The following is a 26,145-nucleotide window of genomic DNA, read 5'->3' on the forward strand; positions in this document are numbered from 1 at the left end:
GCAGGAAAGGAGAATACGGTGGCTGATGCATTGAGTCGAAAAATACTTACTCTTAGCACATTCTCAGCACATGCAGTTAGCATTGATCAGATACGTGATGAGTATGCATCTAACGAAGATTTCAACATGCCACACAAGGAGTTACAGCAAGGCAAGCAACATCATAAATACTCACTTCACGATGGGTATTTGTTTTTGGGAACTCGGTTATGCATTCCAAATTCTTCCCTACGACATCACATCATACGGGAGCTGCATGGCGGAGGTTTGGGAGGTCACTTTGGCAAGGATAAGACTATCATACAAGTTACCGATCGGTATTATTGGCCCCATATTGCAAAGGATGTTGATCATGTAATCAAGAGATGCAGAGTCTGTCAGCTAGCCAAGGGAACCAAGCAAAATACAGGTCTGTACTCACCATTACCAGTTCCTCATGCACCTTGGATTGATATTAGTATGGATTTCGTACTTGGGCTACCCTCCACAAAAGAGCGATCCGACTCCATCATGGTTGTGGTTGACCGATTCTCAAAGATGGCTCATTTTATACCATGTCGAAAGACCTTTGATGCATCTCACATTGCAAAGATATTCTTTAAGGAGGTTGTACGACTACATGGGCTACCAAGTAGCATTGTCTCAGATCGTGACGTCAAGTTCACGAGCTACTTTTGGAAGACATTGTGGCTGAAAAGTAACACAAAGTTACAGTTTTCAACCGCATTCCATCCACAAACTGACGGGCAGACAGAAGTGGTGAATCGAAGCTTGGGAAACTTACTGAGGTGTTTGGTTCGTGACTTTGAGAAGACATGGCCGTCCATACTCGACATAGCTGAGTTTGCTTACAACAACTCAGTTAATCGTACAACAGGTCGTACTCCTTTTGAGATTCTACTTGGAGTTCAACCCCGACGGCCTATAGACCTCATTCCATTACCACCACAAGCACGCGTGAGTATTGAGGCTGACGAGTTTTTGCGCCATATCACAGAGGTACATGCTGATGTTCGCCGAAGAATAGCTCTTAACAATGATGTCTACAAGGCTACAACAGATCATCATCAACGATATGTGGAGTTTCAACCAGGAGACATGGTGATGGTTCGTGTCAACCCAGAAAGGTTCCAACACAGGGTCAACAACAAACTCCATCCAAAGAAGATGGGTCCATACAAGGTGCTGAAACGCATTGGACCAAATGCTTATGTACTCGAGCTACCAGAAGAAATGAACATAAGCAATGTCTTCAACGTGGCTGACTTACATCTTTATGTAGGACACCACTCTGATGATGGAGACACTGAACAAATGTTGAGGCTGCCCCAACTCAAGCCACCAATCACTGACATCATTGAAGAGGTTTTGGATGACTCTTACAAAACCACTCGTCGTGGCACTGGATACCATGCTTTCCTCGTCAAATGGAAGAATCGTCCACGACATGATAGTACTTGGATTCATGCTGATGATTTCAAGAAACTCGATCCCGATTTGTATGAACGTTACATGTCCTTCGTTCATTCGTCGGAGACGAATGTTTTCAAGCCGGGGAGAGTTGATGCAGAATTGAAGACATATTTACGAAAGAAGAAGCCCATTGGGTTAGGCCCATCAAAGGCCTAAAGTGGTCACCTGAACCAGCCCATGGCTTTTATGGGCTAGGGCTGTTTTAGTGGGTTAAAGTTAGCCCACATATGTTGAACTTCATAGTCTAGACCTAAGCCTAAGTCTAGTTTTTAGAAAGTCAATAAAAGGGGCTTTAGTTTGAAAATAAGAAAACTCATTGTCAAAAGAGTTCTCCTTTGTCAAGAGTTAGGTAGTAGTTGAGTCATTAATAGGTAGGTGGTGTTAGCTAGTGGTTGGATGTTGCTATTAATATCTTTAGAATGCTATATAAAGAGACTTATGTAAGAGGTGAAAAAACAACTTATGAATTGAAATCAAATTGCTTGCTAGCATTCCTCCTCTTTGGAGAACCCTTGTGTTTGATCAAGGTAGGTTGGTGTTCGATCCAATCGATCCACCTTGCGGTGTGAAGCCCGGGTGTTACTTTGTTGTCCTTATTGTTCTCTTAATTCTCTTATATTGTGCCATCCATTCTTCTTTATAGCATACTGCTGTTTTGAAGACCTAGTTAGTCCTTGTTCTTAAACCAATATCCTTGTTCTACCACTTCGGTTTTCAGCCTTCCATTATATCTGAATTTTATCTACCTTAAGTCCATCAAATTTGCAATTGTCTCCCTGTGAAAAGGTCCTATTTGGCTACTGTTTTGATCTTTCAAATACAGTACTACATTACTGGGGGCAAGCTCTTAATCAAGGATGGGAGGTGGAATGCCTTAAAGCGCTTGGATTATTTTTATAGATTTGATACTGTTGAGAGGAGGACAAAAAACCCACTCTATCTAGCATTAGCGCTATTGTCAAGAGGGATCATCCCTCTCCTATTTCCACTACTACTCCCCTGCTATTTCGTATTGGAGTCTTTGGTTTCTTTGTTTTATTCATTTTCTGCCTTGTTTGTATTTCCTATTTCAGTTCTAGATTGGTTTTCAATTCCTTCTTGTATTAATATGCCTTTTCCTAGTCAAAGTAGGATTTCTTCAAATTGTAAATTAAAAGTTCCCCATTGGGGGCTATCAATCAACTCAATGTACTCGAAGCAATTACCTCCCAAAACTTACAAATGTTGCATCACACTCTCTGGAGTAAATAATTATGGTATTTATTTCAAGCATCTCCTTGTTAGTTGACATCTTCTGTCTATTGCTTCTGAAGCAGCCGTCACCGTTGTTAGATTTTCATTTCTCTTTTGCTTTATTCATAATCTAATTCTGTAATTTATTTCATTAACAGACAATAGAGAGTACCCCATGTGGTGAAAATCGTGAAGGGGAAGCAGTCAACCTGTCACAACTGGTAAATCTTTCTGGATCCTGACATTAGAGCTACTTTAGTTGTTTGTTTATTTCATGCTTTTTCTTCCTGTGTTCTTTTACGACCATTTGATAATTCATACATGTGTGTGTTTGCTGTTGATATCGATATCCATTGTGCTGACGTGTACAATTGATTTCTTATGTCTTTTCTTTATTTTACTTATACCTGCAGAACCTCATCGATCTGGCAGGTTCTGAGAGTGCTAGGGTTGAAACTACTGGTATACGGCGCAAAGAAGGATCATACATCAACAAAAGCCTATTAACCCTTGGAACGGTGAGGCCTTGATCATTGTCTTCTGAGTAGTAATATCCATAATTGGGATGTGATAGCCTACACAAATCAAATTAGTGCTTAGTTCTCTTTTCTGAAGTGTCTCCTGAATGTTTGAAATTCTTTGAAAGTTTAAACTTCATTTGGAAAATGCATGATATAGTGATCACCGCTTTGGTTGATTGCCTTCTGATACTATTCATACAACTTGAAGTTGGAAATACGATATTCTAGGTCAACAACGAAGTACATGTGATGTGAACCAGAATTCAACGCCTGGCTGAACCCCTGGAGTGGACCCCAAGGCCACTCCAAAGTGGCGCACCTAGGGCTGGCCGAACCCTTCAAGAGGGGTAGTTTGATCCATCCCAGCCCTAATTAGTTGCTGATTTTAATTTTCAGAGGAGTCTTGGTCAGTTAGAAGTCTAGTTTAAGTTGAAGATAAGCTCTTGAGTCCTTGGGATTCTGTTAGGAATCAAGGAAGATGCCACATGGAGGGGGGAGAGAGAGAGAGTGGGGTTATCATATAAAAGGAGGGAAGATGTGAGCTAGGTTATTGGTTACTTTATGTAAGGTTTTGGGCATCCTTTGGCTGGGGGGCAGCATTGAGACTGTAGGGGGCATGGTTGTCAAAGCGTCCACCTAGGCAGCAAGGTGGTTTTTCAACTGCCTTGTTTTGAACCACTTAACGCCCAATTTGCAAAGGAACTCCTGTGCCCATCGGCAACACAATGTGAAGCATGAGCCATACTCAACATCAAGAATCAATAAATCAGTAAATGCCTAGGTGAACACTTTGACAACCATGGTTTGATGAAATGAACTTATGTTTGTGTTCTTTTTTTGAATAATTTTTCATAATTATGATTCTTGAATGCTTGTTTTTTTTGGATGAATGTGACTATTAAATATTTATTTAGCTTATTATAGAAAGTAGTTGTATTGAAAAGTAGTTAAAAAGTAGTTGTATTGAAAATTTTTGACTCAACCACTTTGGTCACCGCTTTGTTGCCTAATCGCATAGGCGGGCGGAGCCTCAATCACTTTGGTTGCCTTGACAACCATGGTAGAGGGTGACTGGCACCATCAAAACCAGTGTATCTTTCAGTTTCTTGCTATAATTCATATTTTTCAAAGAAGGGTGAAGAAAGGTCCCTGATTTTGGGAGGGTGGGGGATGGGATTCCTTATCTAGGTGCCTGATCTCCTTGATGAATCTTTAGAACACTACCCAGCAGTTATTAGTTGAGGTGGTTAGGTCCTAGACCTAGTGTAGACTCCTAGCTAAGTCCCTGACTTGTTTGGTATTGTGCAGCAGTCTCAAGGAGAGGAGAAGGTCCTTGAGAAGATTCTGATCTCACAAAACAAATCAGTTCTCTACTAAAAATTTTCTATGTTGTTCATCCCTTAAGGGGGTATGTATAGATGGCTAATCAGCCTTACTATAAGGGTTCTTGTTTGACTGAAAATAGAAATAAAAAGAGTAGTCCTAAACTAATTCTAAGATAATATCCTACCTGACCATAGCTATAGATTTTGGGTTTGGTTTTTCATAAATGAGAACAATTTGACTTTGTGCCTAATTTTTGGATCAGTATGAGTGGTAAAAGAACTGTAGATTTTGTGTTTAGTTTTTCGTTCACTGTAGCCCCCCATTTATTTACCATTTCACTGGTGATGATGAGTTTTTTTGTTCTTTTTTTCACTACCTTAATTTGCATCATTTTTGGCTTCTCTCTTTTAGTCCTTGCTTGAACTTGTTCACTTCCTTAATTCATATCTGATTTCAAGTTGGTGTACCTCCTCTTGCTTTAACATGAAATATTGTGTTAGCTAACTTAGCTTCTTTTTGTTTACTTGATTTACTACATCTCATGATTCTACATATAAGATACTGAAGACCTTGCTAAGATCTTTCATGTAGAGTTGCAGGTTATATCAAAGTTAACGGATGGAAAGGCCACTCACATACCTTATAGAGACTCTAAACTGACCAGACTCCTCCAATCGTCTTTAAGTGGTCATGGACGTGTATCTGTAAGCCTTCCTGATACTGATAGTGCTTTGTTATAAATCCTTATATAGGATGGCAATAGGGGAGGGAATCCATTTTAGCCGATAAAGGATCTGAACCATTCCCAACCCATTTAAAATATTTCTTTCTCTGGATCTGCCACCTTTTGAACCCTGCTTGGATTACTTCTCTTACAAGGCAGCTGGCATAGGCCCTCATAGGTTGAGTCATGCAGTCACTGCCCCTCAGCTCTTTTAACATATAGATCTAACTAGTAACCTAACCAACTTTGGTCATACAGCTTTATGATAATGGGTCCTCCCTACTTAACCTTCCCCAGTGCCATCCGTGTATATATGCAGTTTCAGTCCATGAAGATTATCAATTTATTTAATCATGGCTCTTATGAAGAAAGTTCCTCTGGTATTTATTTATCTTTTCCGCTATTGCAAATTACAGCTTATTTGCACAGTTACCCCCGCATCAAGCAATTCGGAGGAAACTCATAACACATTAAAGTTTGCTCATCGTGCAAAACATATTGAGATTCAAGCATCACAAAACAAGGTACACACATTCCTACTTTCTCTTGTTTTTTCAGTATCTGTGCATGACAACTAATCAAAGATAATATGTTTCAATTGTAGATAATTGATGAGAAATCACTAATCAAGAAATATCAAAGTGAGATACGAAATTTGAAGGAAGAGTTGGAACAACTGAAAAGGGGCATTGGTACTGTGGTTCTACCTCCAAAAGATATGCCTGAAGATGACATTGTTCTCTTAAAACAAAAGGTATGCCAACTGTGAGGTGGCTATGTAAAAAGTTCATGTATCAATGTAGTTAATGCATAAGCATAGTCATATCTCTGACCAGTATGATATCAATGGTATAAGTGTATAACAAGTAAAACATAGTTGAGTGATTCATCCTATCAATAATTCCAATCTAAATAATAATTTGACCGAATGCATTGCATGATATCTTTGCTTTCTGACTGAATTCTGTTTATTCCCGAGACCTAGTATCTCTACTTGAAGCCATCCGATCATCATTTGGAAATTTCTTCTTAAGATAAAATGTACCCATGCAGGGCAATTTTGGAGGTCAGAGAGACATTGGCGGTCCTCCGCCTGCTTCTCTTCCTCTCTCCTTCGTTGCTGACTGTGCTTCTCTCTGTTTCTTCCTCCCTCTGCTTAGGGTGAATGTCTGGGGCAACCAGATTTGGGGTGAAAGTTTAAGGCGATTCAGGAGGTCGAAGAGATGCTGGCGGTTCTCTGCCTCTGCGGCTGTCCGCCTATTTCTCTTCTCTTCTCTCACGCTCTCTCTCTCTCTCTCTCTCTACTTCTCCTCCTCTCTCCTTCTCTTCCGCCTTGGCTTCTCTTTGTCTCTCTCCTCCCTCTCTGCTTCCCCTCCTCCATACTTCTCTCTGTCGCAAAGAGTCTTCATCGTCTCTTCCTTCCTGTCGCCTGAGCTCCTCCTCCTACTCTCTCTCTCTACCATCTGTTTTTCTGTTTTTTGCTCTACTCATCTTGAATATGAAGAAATAGAAAAAATATCGGACTTTCATTCATTAGTCTGCATCTCTCCCTTTCTCCCTCTCTGTTCTTTTCTCCTCCTTTCCTTTCTGTTTGTCTACTTTTCCTCCTTTCATGGTTGTGTATGTCTCATCTGTGCAAGATTAGCTCCTCCAATCCATCTTTCAGTCTGCAAGGAGAAGGATCAAGGATCTTTGCACAAATTAGGAAATATACTCGCCATTTGTTGTGTGTGCTGTCCTGCTGCTTCTTTGCCTCTGGTTTTAGCTGCCCTGTGGCTGATTCACGATGTCAGCCCTATTGATGCAACTTCGGTATATCCTGGGATGCTACGGATGCCATCTGTGATGCTACATTGCTCCTTGCTGAGATGCCTGCTGTGAGGCCCCTTTTCACCGAACAGATTGGATACTGTGTCGGAGCAGTTTGGCTTACTGGCCTAGTCTTTTGATCCACCATGGCCTAAAATTGTGCTCGTTGTGCTTCTAGCTTTCCTCTAAGGTTTCAATCCACTTGTTTGAGCTGTATTTTCTTTTTTTCAGTCTACATTTGTGTTCTTTTCTTTCCATTTCTCTCATTTGGTTAATGAATTGCTTATTCATCCAGAAAAAAAGGTTACAAGGGCAGTCTAGTATCCAGTTCAACTGCTTGCCACTCTATTGGGGTTCCTTCACTGATACAATAGTATTAGAAACAAAAAAAAGGCCATAAGTACTGACCCTTCATGGTCTCTGTATGCCTCCTAGAGCTGCCATCAGTATTGAGTTGATCATATTTATATCAAAGGGAAGATTCTACATATGGATAGTTATTGGGATGATGTGGATAAAAAAATGCCACTGACTTCATCTTCAAAGTACGGAAAAACTTCTGTGTAGGGGTTCATTTAGATATGTGCAAATCTATTTTATACACAACTTTTATTTTATTTTATTTTTTTTCATTTTTCATTGTTGAACTTTGTCAATTTCGTGCATGATAATGGTCATATTTGTAACTTTGTAAAATTACTTAATGTTTTATGATATCCAAAAGCTAGAAGATGGTCAATTCAAGCTGCAATCAAGATTGGAGCAAGAGGAAGAAGCTAAAGCTGCACTGCTAAGTAGGATACAGCGGTTGACAAAATTAATTCTGGTTTCAACAGAAGCTCCACAACCATCACAATTTCCTCAGCGTCCAGTTCCAAGGAGAAGACACTCTTTTGGAGAAGAGGAGGTGCCTTTACTTTTACAAATTAATCTTTTGATGATAATCATATTCTTCATGTACGCATCTACATGGTTAATTGTAGATTGTCTATTATCTTTTCTCTTTACTTTAGCATTAATTTGTAAGTGATCTATATTCCAGCATATTATGTGCCTAATCTTTTTGCCTGTTTCTAGTTATTGACTTTCAATTTTGTGTTTCAATTGCACAGCTCGCTTATCTGCCTTACAGAAGGCGGGACTTGATCTTGGACGATGAAAACATTGAAGTTTATGCTTCTTTAGAAGGAAATGGTGAAACCACTGATGATACTTCCAAGGAAGGGAAAAAGAGCCGGAAGCATGGACTTCTAAATTGGTTCAAGCTGCGGGTATGCAACAACTAGGTTGATGGAACTTATGCTTCTGCTCTATGGTTTGATTGTCATAATTCTGACCAAGATAAGAAAATAGTGATATTCTTAGAGTGTCTGAAACTAGATTTCACTTGAGTTTCCATAAATGTCAAAATGTCAAATGTCTGCATACATGTATTTGAAGGGGCCCGACACTATAGTCTATAGGATCTAATGACTTGGCTAGTACAAAATATGCAATATATTTCTCTTAATTTTAGAAATCATCTTAATATGAAAAGCTCCAGCAGTAGCTATGTAATCAACCGTAAATAAATAAATAAAACGTAGGTCCTTAATGCTCAATATAAGAATTTATCCTTGTTGGTCTCATTTCTGGTAGCTACAATTTGGGAAGCTGCTGAATTGAGAGGACCTTTTCTAAGAGGCCCAAAATATGTTTGCATTGATTGCTACTGAATTTGTTTGCACAAAAACCCAGAATGGGGATTGGAGGATAATTCAGAGCTTCTGGGACATCCATTTTGAGGCTTCCTCCTGAAGGTGATGGATTGAATCGAGTTTGAAAGCATGTAGATCACCAACCAAGCTTTGTATTTCTTCAACTATTTCGATATCTTTTGTAGGTAGCACCTTGATGAATTCTTTGGCTGTTCCAGAATTCACAACCCCCATGCCTACCCCCTCAAAAATAAAAGAGAAGTAGTTGAAGATGCTTAAGGTCTGATTGGAAGGCAAGGAGACCCCATTTCTTCTTCTTGTTGAAGATGCTTTAGGTAAGGAGGTCAACTTTCCCCTGGTTCACTTTGCTTACTCTCTAAGCTTCTTGATCCAGTTGGAAGAATTAGTTTTATAGGGTGTTCAGATCTTTGTTGGGACTCCATATAAATTTGAAGAAGAACTTTGCTTGTAGGGATTGTCTGGATGTTAATGGGTTGCACCGCAAAAGTGCCTTTCTGTATGAGTGTTCTCTTGCTGAGTTGTCCATGACATATTGGACTTCCATCTGGAAGCTTCTGTTGATGTCAAATATTCGATTCAGTAGTAGAAAGGATGCATAAAGATTGGTGATATAGAAGATGAGGTGTCTATCACTGGGTTGCTCTAGCAAATCTTTCAGTTTTCACATCTCATTCTAAGTTGGCAGGATCAAGGCCAAATGTTGGAATAAATACCACATGGTTCTATGAGAGGGCAAATGGAACAGGAAGAGGTTCTATATTCTCAAATGGAAGTAGGTGGGTAACCAAAAGATAGTAGGGGTTCTCTTTTTATGGTAAGGGATTTTAGGGGTTTCAAATCATAAGAAATATGGTAAATAGTTTTCTTTGAGCTGGTTATTGTGTTCCAGATTTCAACTAAGAAGAAGAAACATTATGAAGGAAGAAAACTTTAAGTGAAGTTTTGAGGTTGTAATTGCTAGAACCTAAGACGGTCTCCTCCTAGTGGTTCTTTTTGCTTGGAAGGTCATCGTGAATAGATTCACAGGAAGGTTCTTTTTGGAGGTTGGAATTTTCAGAATGTAAGAGAATGATTGGTGTGAACTGTGTGCTAGACGGCCAAGGAGTCAAATTGTGACTTACTTGGAATTTTGAGTTGTTGTGACTGCTACTTCAGCTATTTTAGGCATAACTAAATATCTGCAACTGCTTTGATGCTGAAGTAAACTATTGAATATGGTTTAAAATTTCATAATCTAGGCTGGCAATCAAAACCAGAATAAAATGACATAAAGGGTAGAAATTTAGTAGTGTAAGGAAAAATACTTGTTTATATCCTGTGTTCTAATCTAACATGTGGCATCTGCTAAATGTTTTTAAAAAGTGATATTTTTTTTTATATATTAGATATTAGATATACTAAGAAATTATTGAGATTATTAACTAGTTGGGTATTGGATTCTTTCCCTCAATCTATATACTGTACCATATAGGAGGGAGGATTTTTGTTTCCAAGAAAGGATTCCCTTCTGCAACGCAAGTAAACCCACATACTTCTAAAACTTGTGAAAGTGCTTAAATTTTGCAGTATTATTTCATTTTCTCATTTGTACTTAATTCAGTCTGAAACTTTTAAAATTTATATAAATAGATATGATTTACCATATGTTGAATTATAACTCCTAGAAAACAGCTCAATCTCTGCTACTTCTTTTAATTGTTCTCTTTAATCACGTACATCGGTTGAATTTGTTGAACCCAATGGAAATTATGGATTATGGATGAACATCCTAAAAAAAAATTCAAGGCAGCTAACATGTGTTGTGTGAAAATTTGGGGGCCACATCATGAATTACCTTTTGCCCATTTTGTGGTTGCCTTAGATGTGGACCAGTTTGCTTCTCCCTTCCCCTCTTAAAACATATATCCTCTCCATGTAGCATCTTCCTCCCGTAGCTAACCATGCTTTCTCGACAGTCACCTTCCCTCTAAGGTGCCTGCCGCTGATTTCTCATCCTGGTAGTGAAGTTCCTTATTTTAGTTTGATCCTCCCATTTGAAACTTGTTTGCTTTTTGCTATAAAATAAAGTAGCATAGAATTTGGAAATGAGTCTATTAGTTATAGTTCATTGAAGAATGTGAATCTTGTACTTGTTTCTTTTTCCCCCAGTTAATTGTGACAAATATTTTCAATAATAGATAAAATAGAGCTATAAAGGGTGCAGTGACAATGTGACTTGTAGAACTAACTCAACTAACAGGTCCATGAACACAATTTTGCCTTTAGCTTCAATTTATTCTTTAATTCCTTTTTTCTTTTTCTTTTTCTTTTCTTCCTCTTTTTTTTTTTTTTTTTTTTGGTGGGGGGGAGGGGGGAGATGTAACTGCAAAATGCCTACTTTCTTTCTTTTTTTATTTGGGTGGTTTATTTGATAAGTTCACCTCATTCTGGTGGAAGGCTAATGAGGGACTGAATAGAGGAGCAAGAAGGATAAGAAGCTAGGGGGAAGAAAGGGAAAACTGTGAACAATCAGACTTGAAGCAGGGGAAGATGGAGAAGAATACTCATATGAAGAAGAAAAAGAAGTAAAGAAGAGAGGGGTGCTGCAAAAGTACAAAACTCAAGCTTTACTTCACTTTTCTATTTCTCAATAAGCTGACTACAAATGTTTAAATAATAAAAGAGACGTACTTCAATATGGAAACAACTAAGGTAGGACTTTCGGTAATTTAAAACTAACAAATAATTGATCCTACTAGGACTATTAGGAATTTAAAAGTAACTAAAACTGATCCTAGATATCCTACATGAATGAAAAAGCTGATTGCATAATTTTCCCAATAAATAAAATAATGAAATCCTAAATTATCTCTAGAACTCCCACAAAAACAGTCCCTATTTTATCTCCTTGGAAGCTGGACTTGGGGCCACCAAATATGAAGAATTATCTCATAGATTACTATTTGCATTACTGTAGCATGAGCAGTAACTTCTGTTTCTGCTGCATCAATTTCTTCCCCTATTAAAAATAAATTCATCCTCGAGTTGCATAAAAAACAAAATTTGCCTCACTCAATTGACAACACATAATAAGGATTTGATGGGTTGCTGCTGCCTTGTTTGGTGACAATCACTAAGAAAAGAAATTAGGGGAAAGAAAAGGAGGAAGGATCTTAGGGAGGAGAAGAAAGCAAGGAAGAGAGACAAGAAGGTTGAAGAGTCTACGAGATAGAGAAGAAATTTACCCAGGTTTGGGCTCTAATATCAAATAATGAGGGATGGAATAGAGGAGCAAGAAGGATAAGAAGATAGGGGAAACCTAAGAAGAATCAAACTTGAAGCAGGGGAAGATGGAGAAGAACACTCATGAAAAGAAGAGATTGGGGGGGGGGGGGGGGGAGCTGCAGCATACAAAACTCAAGCTTTACTTCATTTTTCTATTTCTCAAGAAGCTGATTACAAATGTTTGAATAATAAAAGAGACATGCTTCAATACAAAAACAATTATAGTAGGACTCTTAGTAATTTAAAACCAGCAAATTACTGATCCTACAAGGACTCTTAGGAATTTAAAACTAAAACTGATCCTAGATAGCCTACCCGAATTAAAAAGCTGATTACATGATTATCCTAATAAATAAATAACAAAACCCTAAATTATCTCTCTAAAACTCCCATGGGAATGTTTTATATAAATTATATTGTATCTCCCCCACAAGCTGGACTTAGGGCCCACCAAATATGAAGAACTATCTGATAGGTATTTACATTACTGTAACATGAACAGTAACATCTGTTTCTGCTTCACGTTAGTGCATCGTGAACAGTAACTGCTGTTTCTGCTGCATCAAAGGTTTTGGTTTGTCATCTAGAACCCCCACCCCTTACCTTCTTTTTTTGTTGTTGTTGTTGTTGATTGATGAGTTCTCAGAATCTCTTATTTATCAAATACCATCTTTGAAGACATGGCACCTGTTATGCATTTGATTCTTGTCCATCTGCATATATGGTTTCTCTATCCTGATTTTTGTTATTGGTAATCATGCATTTAGTTTAAAGCTAAGATCAAGGATGACCTAGACCTTGTTAACCCACAAATTCAGAGAATTAGAAACAATGATCAATGTAACTTAAGTCTGAAACTTACCAGCCACTGAGTATATAATCAACCTTGGTTTAAATGAAGCTTCTATGGCAGTGAACAATTGCTGCAAGTTTCACCCAATTCCTAGAGTTGGATTGGGAGATATTTGGATGGTCACCAAAATAGAAACTAACCTCTATATTAGAAACTTAGTGCCAAGAACAAACCAGCCAACTGATTGGCTGCAAACCTAGATTGAATAGATGTCTAAGTGAGATGAGACTATGCTGAATTTGAGGTGAATATGATGGTTCAATCTCCATTTGTGATGGTGGGATGGATGAAAATAGAAAGCTTACGTTTTAATAGTGGAATGGATGGATTCATGGAATGAGTGAAGGGGAAAATGAGATTCAATGAAAGATCTATAAAGCCAACAGGGTTTGCAAGATGAAGGGGGGAAGAAGAAGGTTCAGCAGTCCAGTTGTCAGTCATCAGATTCTAACTAGGGATTAGCAGTAGCCTTTCAGCGACTTGGGATGGAATTGAACTGTGTTTGCAGGCCTTTAGCAGCAGCAGATGATGGTGTATATGTTAAAGCTCTTAAGTGGTCTTCTTCAATCAGCAGCAGCTACACAAGGACAGTAATTGTAGTTTTTTAACAAGAGAAAAGGGGGAAAAGTTCGGTAGATTTAGTCCTCAGAGCAAGGCTCCTTCAGCGCTAGGAATTTGTAGTCCACAACAAGTTCCCTAGACCTTAGGTGCGTAGTTCTCACAGCAAGACCCTGGATCTTATCACTTAAATTGGACAAGAGAATAGTATACCCAAAGCAAAGCTTCAGCTAATCAATATTCAAATCATCATTGGTTAAGGCTGATGCAACCTATAATATACAGATAGAGATGGAGACCTCGCTTTTTTAGTTACATAGGAAAATAGAAAGTACTAAATCTAAAATATTAAATGGATATGCTAATAATAATCTGATTCTCAGATCTGTAGAAATAAATTAAATCTTAACTCTCCCACACATAAGACAAAATTGACCCCTTCTGAAAATCTTAACATGATCTGGTCTTTGGGCCCCACATGATCTCCTAATTATATTCCACCAAGATCGAAACGGCTGTGACACTGTTCACATTATTGTTCACATGAACTGTTCTGGCCACTTTTGGGCTTTTCTTGAAGAACAGTTGGATCGGTTTGACCTGATCCAGTTGGTCCATCTGAGGCTGGTTTGGTTCTGTCCAGGTTCTACATCACGTTACTTTTTATTATTTTATAAATTCTCACGTACATAGTTTGCTTTTGAAGTCCCTATGATTCAATGCAATGATGAAGTGGCTGCTGTTCTGATAGTATTATGTTACATTGAGAGAGAAGAGGGGGGGGGGGGGGAGAGAGAGAGAGAGAGAGAGAGAGAGAATTAGGGTTGATTAGGGGTTATAAATAGAGATAAAATGCGAGTCCTTAAGCCTACGGCTGCCCAAACACTCGCATAAATAATCCCTAACTACTCACATTTTATCCTATTGACAGTTATATTTGGGTTGGCTAGGGATTATCTCTATTGACAGTTCTATTTCATTTTAGATCTCCTTTGATGATTGATTTATAATTTGATTTATTTTTTTTCTTTTCAGAAACGTGATAATGGTTTGATGATCATGACCAGTACCGATGGTGATAAATCAAGTGGTACAAAATCGGTTACTACACCTTCAACTCCACAAGCCGAAAGCAGTTGTCCAACGGAGCCCCGAATTTCCAATTCTTTACCCGCAGGAACTTCTCCCCCTGATGTTTTGTTAGATGCTGATCATGATAGTGAAGATCCTGAAAATTCTTTCTCCAGGAAAGACACACTTTTGGTATGTCTCATAATTTATCAAGAGTCAACTCTACCATGGGCTCTGTTCAGTATATGCTAACTTGATAGAAAATAAGTTGTGCATGAAAAGATGTAGGACCGTAAATTATTTTAATCAGCTTCTCTGATTCTGTGGCAAATGCAGTCAGTCTGCTGAAAGAAGATTGGGAGCCTGACAATTCTGCTGCAATTTTTGTTTTCATATAGTCCATTTGTCTTTAAATGTTTATGTCTGAGGTTGTCATTTGTCCAAATTTAAAAATAAAAAATGACAGAGAGCTTCAACCGTTTATCCTTTCTTGTTCTTGTTGAGCAATCATATTTTCCTTGCGTTCAATTTCTTGTGAAATAGCTTCGAGAAGAAAAGGAGTTTCTGATGATTAAATGAATAGAACTCACATGAAGTCTGTTGTCTCATTGAAACTGTTGGGTGCACATTTGGTTCAAATCTCTTATGTATTTTTCAGTGCAGAAAGATAAAGCCCTAATTGAAGTTCCATGATGGAGAATTGATTTAACCAACCCTAAATGTTCAGGATAAGGTGTAGTGATTTGTGTTGTTTCTACCTTTAATTGATTTCAATGTTCCAAGTTGCACGAAGCTCTTGTAATCGGCTAACCCAGTTACATTTTGTTAACAATTTTGCCACTACAAAGGCATCTTGTGTTGATACCAATTGACAGGTTTAAGTTTCTTTGGTATATACTGACCAGTCATTCATAACTAGGTTTTATTGCTACGTATCTTGCATTAACACTGAACAATTTTTTTTTAAGTGAACATCAGTCTTGTCATGCTAATTCCATTTCCACCATTCTCTTCTAGATCCTATTGCTTTTTAACGCCTTCATGTATTTTGGGTAAATATTTTAAAACCATCTTAATCAAGGTCACCAGGCTATACAAGTTATGTTATTATTGTATTAGTATAGCTCTGATAAGTTCATATGATGTGTTTATCTTGTTCTGCACTCATTTTTAAAACATGCACGGTCATTGTTTTTCAGTATGACTTTAACTCCTCATTTTTCTAATATATATGCCTTGTCTGATGCCAGCCTAATGTAAAAATTATCGACCAAATAGAACTTCTAAGAGAGCAACAAAAAATCTTGGCTGGGGAAGTGGCTCTGCAATCAAGTGCTTTGAAGCGCTTGTCAGAAGAGGCTACAAATAACCCCAAGAAGGAGCAGATTCATGTAATATCTCCATTCCTTAACCTACTCACGATAAAACTAGTATTCATACGCTTATGATGTAAATACTGATGCATTTTTTGTTCAAGGTTGAAATAAGGAGGTTAAATGATGAAATCAAGGCAAAAAACCAGCAGATAGCTTCCCTGGAGAAGCAAATTGATGCCTCTGTTCTAGCTTCTCAGAGCAAGATGGATGCTGTGGAGCTGTCTCAGGTAATTGTCAGCCACCTTTTGGATAAGATAGGCAGCTTTTCTCTGAGAAGAAGCTTTTATAGGTTTTTGGGGTTCTAATCTCATGCTGCAGGCTTTGGCTGAGCTGATGGAGGAATTGAATCAGAAGTCTCTTGAACTTGAGGTAATTCCGACCTATGCTCTTTACTTCTTCCCTTACATCCTCCTGATCATATGGCTATTCCTTTCAGCCTCAATGTTCAAAATCTCGTCTCGTCCCATTTCGGTGTCTCGACCTTTACTGAGATTTCGCCAAGATCTCGGCGAAATATGGTACAATGATGTACTATGTTTTGGTGAGTGTTTTGGTGGGTTTTAGGTGCTTTTCTGGTCTGATTTTTTGTTTACAAACTCATTTGAGGCCAATAAAAATAAACGGAATGTTATTGTTTACCAAAACCTGAACAAACTGATCTTCTTGAATCACACATGCCTGGATATATGCAGACGAAACTAGATCATGTATTTTCACCAACCTAAACATGGATATACAAGAAAACATTGTAACTTCCATTAGAATGCAAGAACAAGTACTTAGAAGCAATCAAATCTCAATTATAATTTTAAAAATACTACTTACATTTTATATTATACAACCCCCTGAAATTTTTAAAATTCTGCTAAAATTTCCAAGATGTTAGCACGGCGAGAAATTGTCGAGGTTCAGTCAACTAACTGAATCTCGTTTTGGACCGTGTTTCATCCTGGCAAAGTCAAGATTTCAGCGAAATCTCACGAGAATTTTGAACCGTGCTCAGCCTGCACATCAAGTTTATTATTTTTGCATAAACCATTTGATTTGCCATGGATGAGTATCAACCTATACCAAGAAAGCAAACTAACACTTCTAAGAAGCACCGTTTCTTGCATATGTACAGGATCATAATAAATTTACCTGAATTCTTAGATGTAGTTCTTGCCACAATTAATCGCTGATTTTATTGCTATCATGTTTCAGTCATGTGTTGGCACAATTTCAAGTTCTAGAATGTAAGGAAAAGAAGAAAGGCTTTTCTAAAAAATATGTGAATTTTTTCTGTTCGGCCCACTGGAGAAATCCATCTTGTCGGCCAAAATATCTTTAATGTGGCATGTCAAATGGGGTCCAATTTTGGGAGCCTGGTAAATCAATGTCCCTACTCACCTATCAAGTTTTGGCACAGTTGGAGTTGGCCACCTGGCAAATAAAGCTTTTGAAAATTTGGGAGGTACCAAGGAGGTGAACTGAAAAGTATGTAGAGCATCCTTGAAACCCCCCCCCCCCCCCGTTCCATGGCTTTGAAATTTAACCCATGGCTATTCCACTTTGCATCCAATTCTCTTAAAAATTACATGCAAAATGTATCATTGCTAAATATAGTATCACATTTAAGTAGCTTTTACAATCACTTGGGCTAATGATTATGAAAGTATTTTTCTAGGTTTAAAGAATTTCACTTTTCTTCCCTCTAATATCCCTTGCAACCAACCATGGTGTCAGTGAATTATAGCATAATTGTATTTAGTCATCATCCTTCACACATGTTCTAAGAATCCTGTTGTTTTTATTTGGTTCAGGTGAAAACTGCTGATAACAAGATAATTCAAGAGCAGCTTAACCAAAAGGTTCTCTCTATCTCACACGTGTTTGCATGTGATGTGTGTGTGTATGTTTTGGAATTACAAGTTTTGATATCATATATCCTGTTTCTCTAGATACATGATTATGAAGAATTGCAAGAGACAGTTGTTGTGTTAAAACAACAGCTGTCTGAAGCACTTCACTTGAGGGATTCCAACCCTGTGCAACCTTCTCAACACTACACGAAAGGGAGAAGCATCCAAGGGAAAAACTGTACAAGCAAAGAAAATTCGAACTTGAGAGATGATAATGAACAGAAGCTCCTGCAAGAACAGGTTTGCAGTAACATGACTCTTCTATTAATTGTTCTTTAGTAATTCAAGTTATGGGATAAAGTTTGTGATGAGCTGGACTTTTGACTGAAGCTTAGCATACAATAAAATGGATGATTTCTTTTGACATTATATGCTCTTCTCTTGGTAATTCTGCTAGACTTTTACTTTTGGAAATGTTTTTTCTTACTAATTATAATGATGTATTCAGCTCTCAAAAACATTTGAAAGCAGTAATTATCATTTAGTCCTGGTGCTGTGATACATGGAACTCTAGGAGTGACTTTGGCAACTGGTCATTCAGGAGGGCCCAGGCAACATATTTAGCCATGGTTGACACACCACTAAACTAGATATCCAAGTTGCCTCTGGGTGACAACCCCGTCAATAATACGTCTGCTCTATGCTTTTTGGGTTTTTATGTCAATCATACTTTTGCTTGATTTTATTCATTTTCATTAAGAGAGCATATTTATACACTTGTGCACGCATTTTTTGATGTTTCTCAAACGTACTGCATCTGAAAGTGTCCCTTCATTGTAAATTTTTTGTTTAAAGATAATTAAATTAATTAAAATAACCGAAGCTAGGGGCTCATGAACAATATTAGTTCTGTGAAACAGATACATCAGCCAGACAAGAAGCCGTTTCATCTTGTCGCACTAACAAGATGGATCCTATCTTCTTTTCTATAATGTGTTTCTTCTGTATTAGTTTTGAATCCTATTCCAGTCTTCTGTGGATCTTACCTTAAGAAATAAATATGCAACTTTGGTAGCTTGCAGCATTGATTTTGGGAACTAGTATCCTCTTGGTTTTAAATTTCAAATTCCTCATTTAGATATTTATTTAAGGTTATTTATAGTTTGAGTACTTTGTAGATATATGCATGTTTTGTCATGACAATCCTGAAACTCAAGTACTGTCATGCATGCATCGCTTGATATTGTACTGAGGATTTTCCAATTATTACATTTTCATTTTGATTGAATCAGCTATTGACGCCCATATCTTTGCCTCTCTTTTTTCCCCCCAATTAGGCTACCAAGATTGAAGAACTGAGACGAAAAATGGCTGAACTTTCAGAAGCAAAAGATCAACTAGAAGTTCGAAACCAGAAACTGGCAGAAGAGAGCTCATATGCCAAAGGGTTGGCTTCTGCTGCAGCTGTAGAACTCAAGGCATTATCAGAAGAAGTTGCTAAACTCCTGAACCATAATGAGAAATTAGCTTCTGAGTTGGCTGTGCTACAGAATTCCCCTAGCCAACGTAGAGCCAGTGGTTCTGGCAGGAATGTCAAGAGGGATGGTCTTTCCAGGCGCTCTGATCCAGGGGGATATCAAGCAGACCTCAAGAGAGAACTTGCCTTGAGTCGAGAGAGGGAGTTGTCCTATGAAACTGCTTTGACAGAAAAGGACCAAAAAGAAGGAGAACTTCAAAAGAAAGTGGAGGAATCCAAACAAAGAGAAGCTTATCTTGAGAATGAGCTTGCCAATATGTGGGTTCTGGTGGCCAAGCTCAAAAAATCCCAGGGAATAGACAAAGATGACCGTTTATTTCAGCTAGTGGATACAACTGACTTTCTGAATGATTCTTCTCCAACAAAGCAATTTCAATAGAATAGCTATAAAACTTGGTGCATAATGTAAATGAGGGAAAATAAAGAATAGAAGTGGAGAAAAAAAAAACGTAAAAAGTCTAGTTTGTCGGTTGCAATTTCCATTAGAAGAAAAGAAGAAAAAAAAATGTATGTTTTCTACGGGGTTGAGGGTGTCCCATTCATTTGGTTCTCCGTTGTTTTGTGCTATTACTGCTTTGTCCTGTTGATCTCTTATGCTAATGCTAACCTTTGCTAATGTTGCCTATGAAAATTAATTATTTCAACCCCACGTCCCCACATAAGACAAATTCACCCTGTGTAAAATTAAATTTCTAGCTAATATCACATAGATTGACAAAAATATTTTAAAATAATAATAATATAATAGGATGAAATATACATTCTTCATGATCAATTGGAGAAGGTATACGGTGGAATCTTTTCTTTTAACACAAAAAATGAATTGTAATTGTTTTAGGATGAACTGATATCACTGGCTGAGGAATAATTTTTTTGATGATCAATGTGGAGAGATTGGGTGATTAAAGTAGAGGGGAGACCCAGAATTTTCCATAAAGACAATTTCATAAAAATAACCAACAAAACCAACCCCAGCCCAACCTATGAATTTATCATATCCCATATCACCCATGATGCAACTAAAGAAGTTCCCAATGAAGTGGGTGGGCAAAAATGCAAAGGAACAGGTGGTTTCGAGTTGGGCCTTTCCTTTTTTTTTTTTTTTTTTTTTTTTAGAAAAAATATATAAAAACCCGGGAATTAACAAAATAAATTGTCAACATGACTGATGTATATCCCAAAGAATACAAGGTAGCATTTTACAACCAAAGCAAACGACAAACACCAAAAACAAACATTGGGGAGCTATTGAACCAGTTCTAGCAAAAGGGTTGCCTTTCATGCTCACAGAGGAAAAAAAATGAGGGACACTTGGACGGATACAAAGGAGAGAAATAATAATAAGCATAACTCAAAATCCAATACAAATTGACCTATTCCATTGATTTGACAATTCCAATTCCAATTTCAATTTATTAACCACAAACTTTCTATATTTCATGGGCAACTGGACATGAGCATGACCACCAGTTCTCTTCCCCATCTCTTCCAAGTTCCCATGGATGTCGGCCTTCTCTTTCTTTTCTTTTTTTTTTTCTTTTTTTTTTAAATAGATGTCGGCTCTCTCAACAAAATCCCAACAAGTGAAAACAAAACAACCGTTTCGGAGAATGTTGATGAAAGTGGAGCCATTTCCATCATTTCTCCGTTTGCTTTTTGCTATTTCCGTCTCATGCTATCCCATTATTTTATTTGGTTTAGAAAGAAGAAAAAGAAGAAAAAAAAAAAGGCAGATCTTATCTCTTTCCCTGGTGATAGATTACGATATAGAGCATCTTGTGATAGGGAAAGCCTGAACCTTGACTTATGCCAGAACCACCGGATCGATCAGAGATCAACGGTAAGGATGACTCGATTGATTCCACCTTTCTTTTTCTGCAATTTTTATATATATCAGAAGTGAGGACTATTACCCAAAAAAAAAAAATATTTTACTTCGAGATTATACACATGACAATAATCTAAATAAGGCTTAAAGATATCGGCAATAGACAGGATTTGAACGGAAATAAACATACTGGTGCAAGTTGGAAAAGGTGTATTGGACTGATGCAGTTCTAAGTCCGTGGCAAGGAAATTGAGCATCACTGGCGAATGCACTTGACATCAAACCTTGATTAGTAAATTTTGCCTAACATTTGGAGCAACTTTTTGACTTTTAAATTCCCCATCACTTCTATCAAACACTGGACTCACGTCAGCATCATTAGGGCTGCATGTAGCCATAGCAGCACTAATGAATTTAGTAGTGAGCAGACCTGTAACTCACATATCTATTTTAAGTAATATATTTTCATTTTCTGTGATCAAAAAACTAACTGTATTGAAAATATGAACAGAAGGATTTGAAATGAATGGAAATGATTTGCAAGTTGAAGAAAAACTTATATTAACTAAAACAAGTATGAAGTCAGTGGCAAGGAAATTTGATGCATTCATGGTGAACTCAGCTATACAAGAACTTTTTATAGATCCTCGTATTTATTTCAAAAAATTTCTGGAAGTCCTGCAAGACAAATTTTGAGTATACCGTATAACCTCTTCACTAAAATGTATAAATCTTTATCATTCTACAAACCCTATATTTAGGGGTGTAAATGGATAATCAAAATTTACTTTTGAATTCACATCCGCATCCGTTTAGGGGTACTCGTTTTTTTTTTTTTTGTTTGCCAACCCCGGTTTCCAAGACTTTTCCCTGACTAATCAAGAAGAGTTAGCTACGCCAGTCGCACATCTTCCGAATATGTTACACCCTTTTTTTACCGATTATTATCCGTCCGATAAATTATCCGATTCTGTTACTTATTTAGATTTATTTTTCTTATTTTTATAATTTTTTTACCTGTGATATTGTGACTATTTCTCTATATTTTTTTACTAAAATAGCTACCAAAGTTGATAAATTCTTAAATTTCAAACCTAGTCCTCACAAATTAAATGGCAAAGATACAAATAGGCAATCGAAAACTTGTATTCATTCCCATTTAGAAGAATCTATTTAAGAAAATAACTATCCGATTATCATCCAAATCCAACTGACTCCGTCCGAAAACTGATAGAATATAATCCGAATCCATCCAAATATAATAGGATACGGATATGATATTACCATTATTCGATCCGATCCGTTTATACCCCTACCTATATGAACTTTTCTTTTGTTACTCAAAATAAAAATATTATTTGTAACGTTATTTTCGGTTCCAAAGTTCTAGCAGCAATAGACTTTATTATGGGATCCAAGGCCAGGCTTTTAGGGCAGTTGCCAACCGTTATGGATTCACTCCTCTCCCAAGAGCGCGTCAACTCACTGAGTTCATCCAACGGCCCAGGTGCCCATTCCAAAGTTCCAGCAGCGATAGGAGCCTTTCAAGGATCCAAAGCCAAACTTATCATGGCATTTGCCAACTTGCCATAAGTTTGTCTTTTGCAACCTAGGGATTCCACCCTTTCGTTTTCTTTTCTTTCTCTCCATTATATAAGTCTAAAGGGACAATAATACCCTATGGTGGACCCCAGCTGTCCTATCTCTCTTCACATAACTTTTGAATAAGTTAAGTTTGGAAGGTGATATATGTAATATTCACCAGAGTGGTAAACGGATAGGATAGTGGTAATATTGTATTCACATCTTATTATATTTTGATGGATTCAGTCGGATTCGAACAATGGTCAGATGCTTATTTTCTTAAGTAAATTCTTCTAAATAGACTTGAATACAAGTTTTGGACTACCTGTTGGAATCTTTACCACAAAATTTAGAAAAATAGTCTCATATCTTAAATAAAAATATAAAAATAAGAAAAATAAATCCAAATAGGTAACTTAATCAAATAATTTTCTCAAATAGATAATAATCGTAAGAAATAGTATATCATGTTAGGGATAATGGATGCACAACCACAAACAGAGAATAACACAAGTAAAACACACAAGAGGGATTTAACGTGGTTCGGCAAAATAATGCCTACGTCCACCCAGAGAGAAATGAATTTCACTATTTCCAAGAAACCTCACACCCACAAAGTGCTACCATTTGCTTGTCACATCCTTATCCTCAGGATGGGTTTCTCCAACCCCTATAGGAATTGATTCATCAATCTCTTAGAGATTGATACCTATAGGTTATCCCACAGAGACTATTTACAGGGAAACCTAAAACCATAATTTCAATGTAATTACAATTTTACCTCAGTACTAGTAATTGACCCAAACACTGTTTCAATTACAAACACAACAAAAACCATAATTACATGGACTCACAGAATACAAAACACCCGAACCCAACATATCATATCCATATCCTATTAGTAATCGAAAATATTTGAATACCAAATGCAAATATGAATTCGATAGATTTTTTTTTTTTTTTTTTTTTTTTTTTTTTGTACAAAATGGCTTTATTAAACCGAATGATGGGAATATTAATATGCTCTCACCGAGAGTAGAATCCATGTCCTCTTCACTAAGAGGTGTTGGTTTCAACCACTAGAACAGCTGTTCGTTGGCAGAGTCCCCAATCACTGAGTCACCGTGGATCCCCTGCATATGCTTGGAGTAGTTTTTGATATATAAACGGATATTTGCAAATTGCAACTAGAAAGAGAAGGAATGACAAGGACCACCATACCTTACCTCTATTATAATACTTCTTTTAATTTCCCCACCTGGAAAACTGGTTTCCTGGTCCACGGTCGGTGCTTCGGTGCTACATGGCAGTACCTCACTGGCCACCCACTAAAAACCTTGAATCTCAACCATGTAAACTTGTAAAGCTCTTCACCGTCCTAAAGAAGAATCCTGATGGATCGTGAAAAAGTTGGAATCCCTGCCATCCAAGTAAAGTTGCACAGCCCTTCCTACCATTTTTAATTTTCCATCATCAACTTTTCTCCTTAAACAAACAAACCTGACATTACCCACTATATAAAGAAGCAATCTAGCTTAGTTTTCCTATCAAAAGTCTTCTGGTATCCTCAGAAAGCCATTTAGAAATCGTAGAAGCTTCATTTGTAAACTCCTTTCAAGCTTACATAGAAGAGACATGGCTTACTATTCTTCTCGATACTACCAGTGGCTCTCCGTTCCCTTACCCTTGTGCTTCTTCTTTGTAATATTGTTACTGTTTATGGGTTTCTCATGGTACATCAACTATGAGTCCATGTTTGAGGACTTGATGGATCAGTTCAAGCTGATGCTAATGTTGTCTCCTCTTGTGTTGTTGCTTGTGGTTCACTGGCTTTCCAGTGAAGACAGAAGGAGGGCTCCCTTTGGCATCACTTTGCCGGAAAAAGATTCACTGCACAGAGCTGGTGGAACCCCATGGGGAGTTGGATTTCTCTTGGTCTTCCTCATGTTCATGATCTCGTATCAGTCTTCCTTCCATGAGAGATGGTTTCCTCTTCTAAGCAGATGATAAAGCTGATCGATGATGATGGTAATGGAGGTTATGATAGTGAAAATCTGTAATTATTGTACCAAAAAGTGTGAGCTTCTGTGTTTCTTCCCCCCACCCCCTCTCTTTTCCTTTGTTTTTTCCTTTAAACTCTAGTTTGATCTACTTGCCTTGTTACTAACTTGTTTGCAGTTCTACTTAATCTTATAGACTTTGGGAGCTCTGATAAGGCTTCCAGATTTTGGTATGATGTGCATGTTGTTTAAGTACAGTGAAAGTAAATTAATGAGTCATTATGTGTAGTTAGTTACCATTAATTTCCTTCCCTAATTTAAGCTCTGCTGTGGTGGAAGTTTAGTGCTATTTCTGATTGCCTCTCCACCATTGATGGTAATGTTTTACTCAAATTTCAATATGGTACTCTGGAAGCCCAATTTGAAATCCACTTCTTGATGAAGATTATGGGATTAGTGGACAACTTAGTTTTTGGATTAATAGGTATGGGCATCAGTTGCTAGATTCAGGTTTCTTAGTGTGTATATGAAGCTTGTTTCCAATTAAGCCGGTGATGGAGGCTGTAATTCATGCAGGGTTTTTGGGGAAAGTTGGCTCTTAAATCTCAAAGTGGGTCTGGCTAGATTTCACTTGCTTGGTCAGTATTTTGTTTTCTTTTGAGGTGGGGGTGGTGGGTCGTTTGCTTTTTAAGACAAAAGAAGATAATTTAATCTTAGCAAGCATTTTAAACTAATACAGTGCTCAACTAAGGTTGGTTTCCAGAGGAGATCCGAGACAGACTAGTTTATATTTATGCACTCCCCCACTCTGGATGTATTGGATTCGTTGGGAAATTTGAGCCAGAGATTAGAATTCTATTGGTTGGTTTCAAATGAAAATCCCAGGATTTACTTCACTAATGATGTGATCATGGGTTTGAGACTCTCTTCACACTGATGTTTTCAAATCCTATTGATAAAGAGAGTACATCGAAAATCCATCTGGGTACTTTAAATTTTGAAACTTAAAAGGTCAAATTTGAAAATCTTATACTTTCTCATCCTAATTGTAAAAAGTCACACCTCAACTACTTGCGACCGTTGTAAAGAGTCCTATCTTTTTAAAACACCTGAGTTATTTCTATAAATAAAATTACTTACCTCCTTGGTAAATAATACAATTTCAAATCAAATACGAATTCTTTCATGGTATTTGAGCCACTCAAGATTCAATAATTTCTTTTTTTTTTTTTTTGGGGGGGGGTTCCTGCAAAACTCCTCCCTGCCTTCTTACAAATCTCATGGCTGCAACACCTACAACTACAACACCTTTTTCCCCTTACCAATCTATCAAACTTGGTTTTTGTTAAGCACGATGGCTCTAATTACCTGCTATGGATTAACAACTCAAATTCATCTTCATCAGTTCAAATCTACTAGGACACCTTGA

The 26,145-nt window shown here is 37.5% G+C and overlaps 2 protein-coding genes across 5 annotated transcripts in view; both read left to right on the plus strand.

Moving 5' to 3' along the window:
* LOC149001374 (kinesin-like protein KIN-7K, chloroplastic) overlaps window positions 1-20,079 on the plus strand; it is a 45,496-nt gene extending 25,417 nt beyond the window's left edge. For all 4 annotated transcript variants that reach the window (XM_089136154.1, XM_089136157.1, XM_089136153.1 and 1 more), the window contains 14 exons: window positions 2,865-2,927; window positions 3,120-3,224; window positions 5,153-5,257; window positions 5,694-5,801; window positions 5,882-6,031; window positions 7,811-7,993; window positions 8,199-8,357; window positions 14,515-14,742; window positions 15,801-15,941; window positions 16,028-16,153; window positions 16,245-16,295; window positions 17,729-17,776; window positions 17,867-18,067; window positions 19,105-20,079. In XM_089136154.1, the coding sequence (XP_088992280.1) occupies window positions 2,865-2,927; window positions 3,120-3,224; window positions 5,153-5,257; window positions 5,694-5,801; window positions 5,882-6,031; window positions 7,811-7,993; window positions 8,199-8,357; window positions 14,515-14,742; window positions 15,801-15,941; window positions 16,028-16,153; window positions 16,245-16,295; window positions 17,729-17,776; window positions 17,867-18,067; window positions 19,105-19,683 (2,247 nt within the window). In that variant the 3' untranslated portion in view covers window positions 19,684-20,079. The remainder of the gene's footprint in view (window positions 1-2,864; window positions 2,928-3,119; window positions 3,225-5,152; window positions 5,258-5,693; window positions 5,802-5,881; window positions 6,032-7,810; window positions 7,994-8,198; window positions 8,358-14,514; window positions 14,743-15,800; window positions 15,942-16,027; window positions 16,154-16,244; window positions 16,296-17,728; window positions 17,777-17,866; window positions 18,068-19,104) is intronic.
* A 4,199-nt stretch (window positions 20,080-24,278) lies between these two features.
* Window positions 24,279-25,920, plus strand: LOC149001375 (uncharacterized). Its single transcript, XM_089137621.1, has one exon. It carries the CDS (start codon window positions 24,352-24,354, stop codon window positions 24,721-24,723), a length of 372 nt encoding a protein of 123 aa, XP_088993747.1. The 5' UTR covers window positions 24,279-24,351; the 3' UTR covers window positions 24,724-25,920.
* The last annotated feature ends 225 nt before the right edge of the window (window positions 25,921-26,145 follow it).

Source organism: Hakea prostrata, chromosome 10 (assembly GCF_041222555.1).
Source record: "Hakea prostrata isolate BN-2017 chromosome 10, UWA_Hpros_2, whole genome shotgun sequence".
Classification (NCBI taxonomy): domain Eukaryota; kingdom Viridiplantae; phylum Streptophyta; class Magnoliopsida; order Proteales; family Proteaceae; genus Hakea; species Hakea prostrata.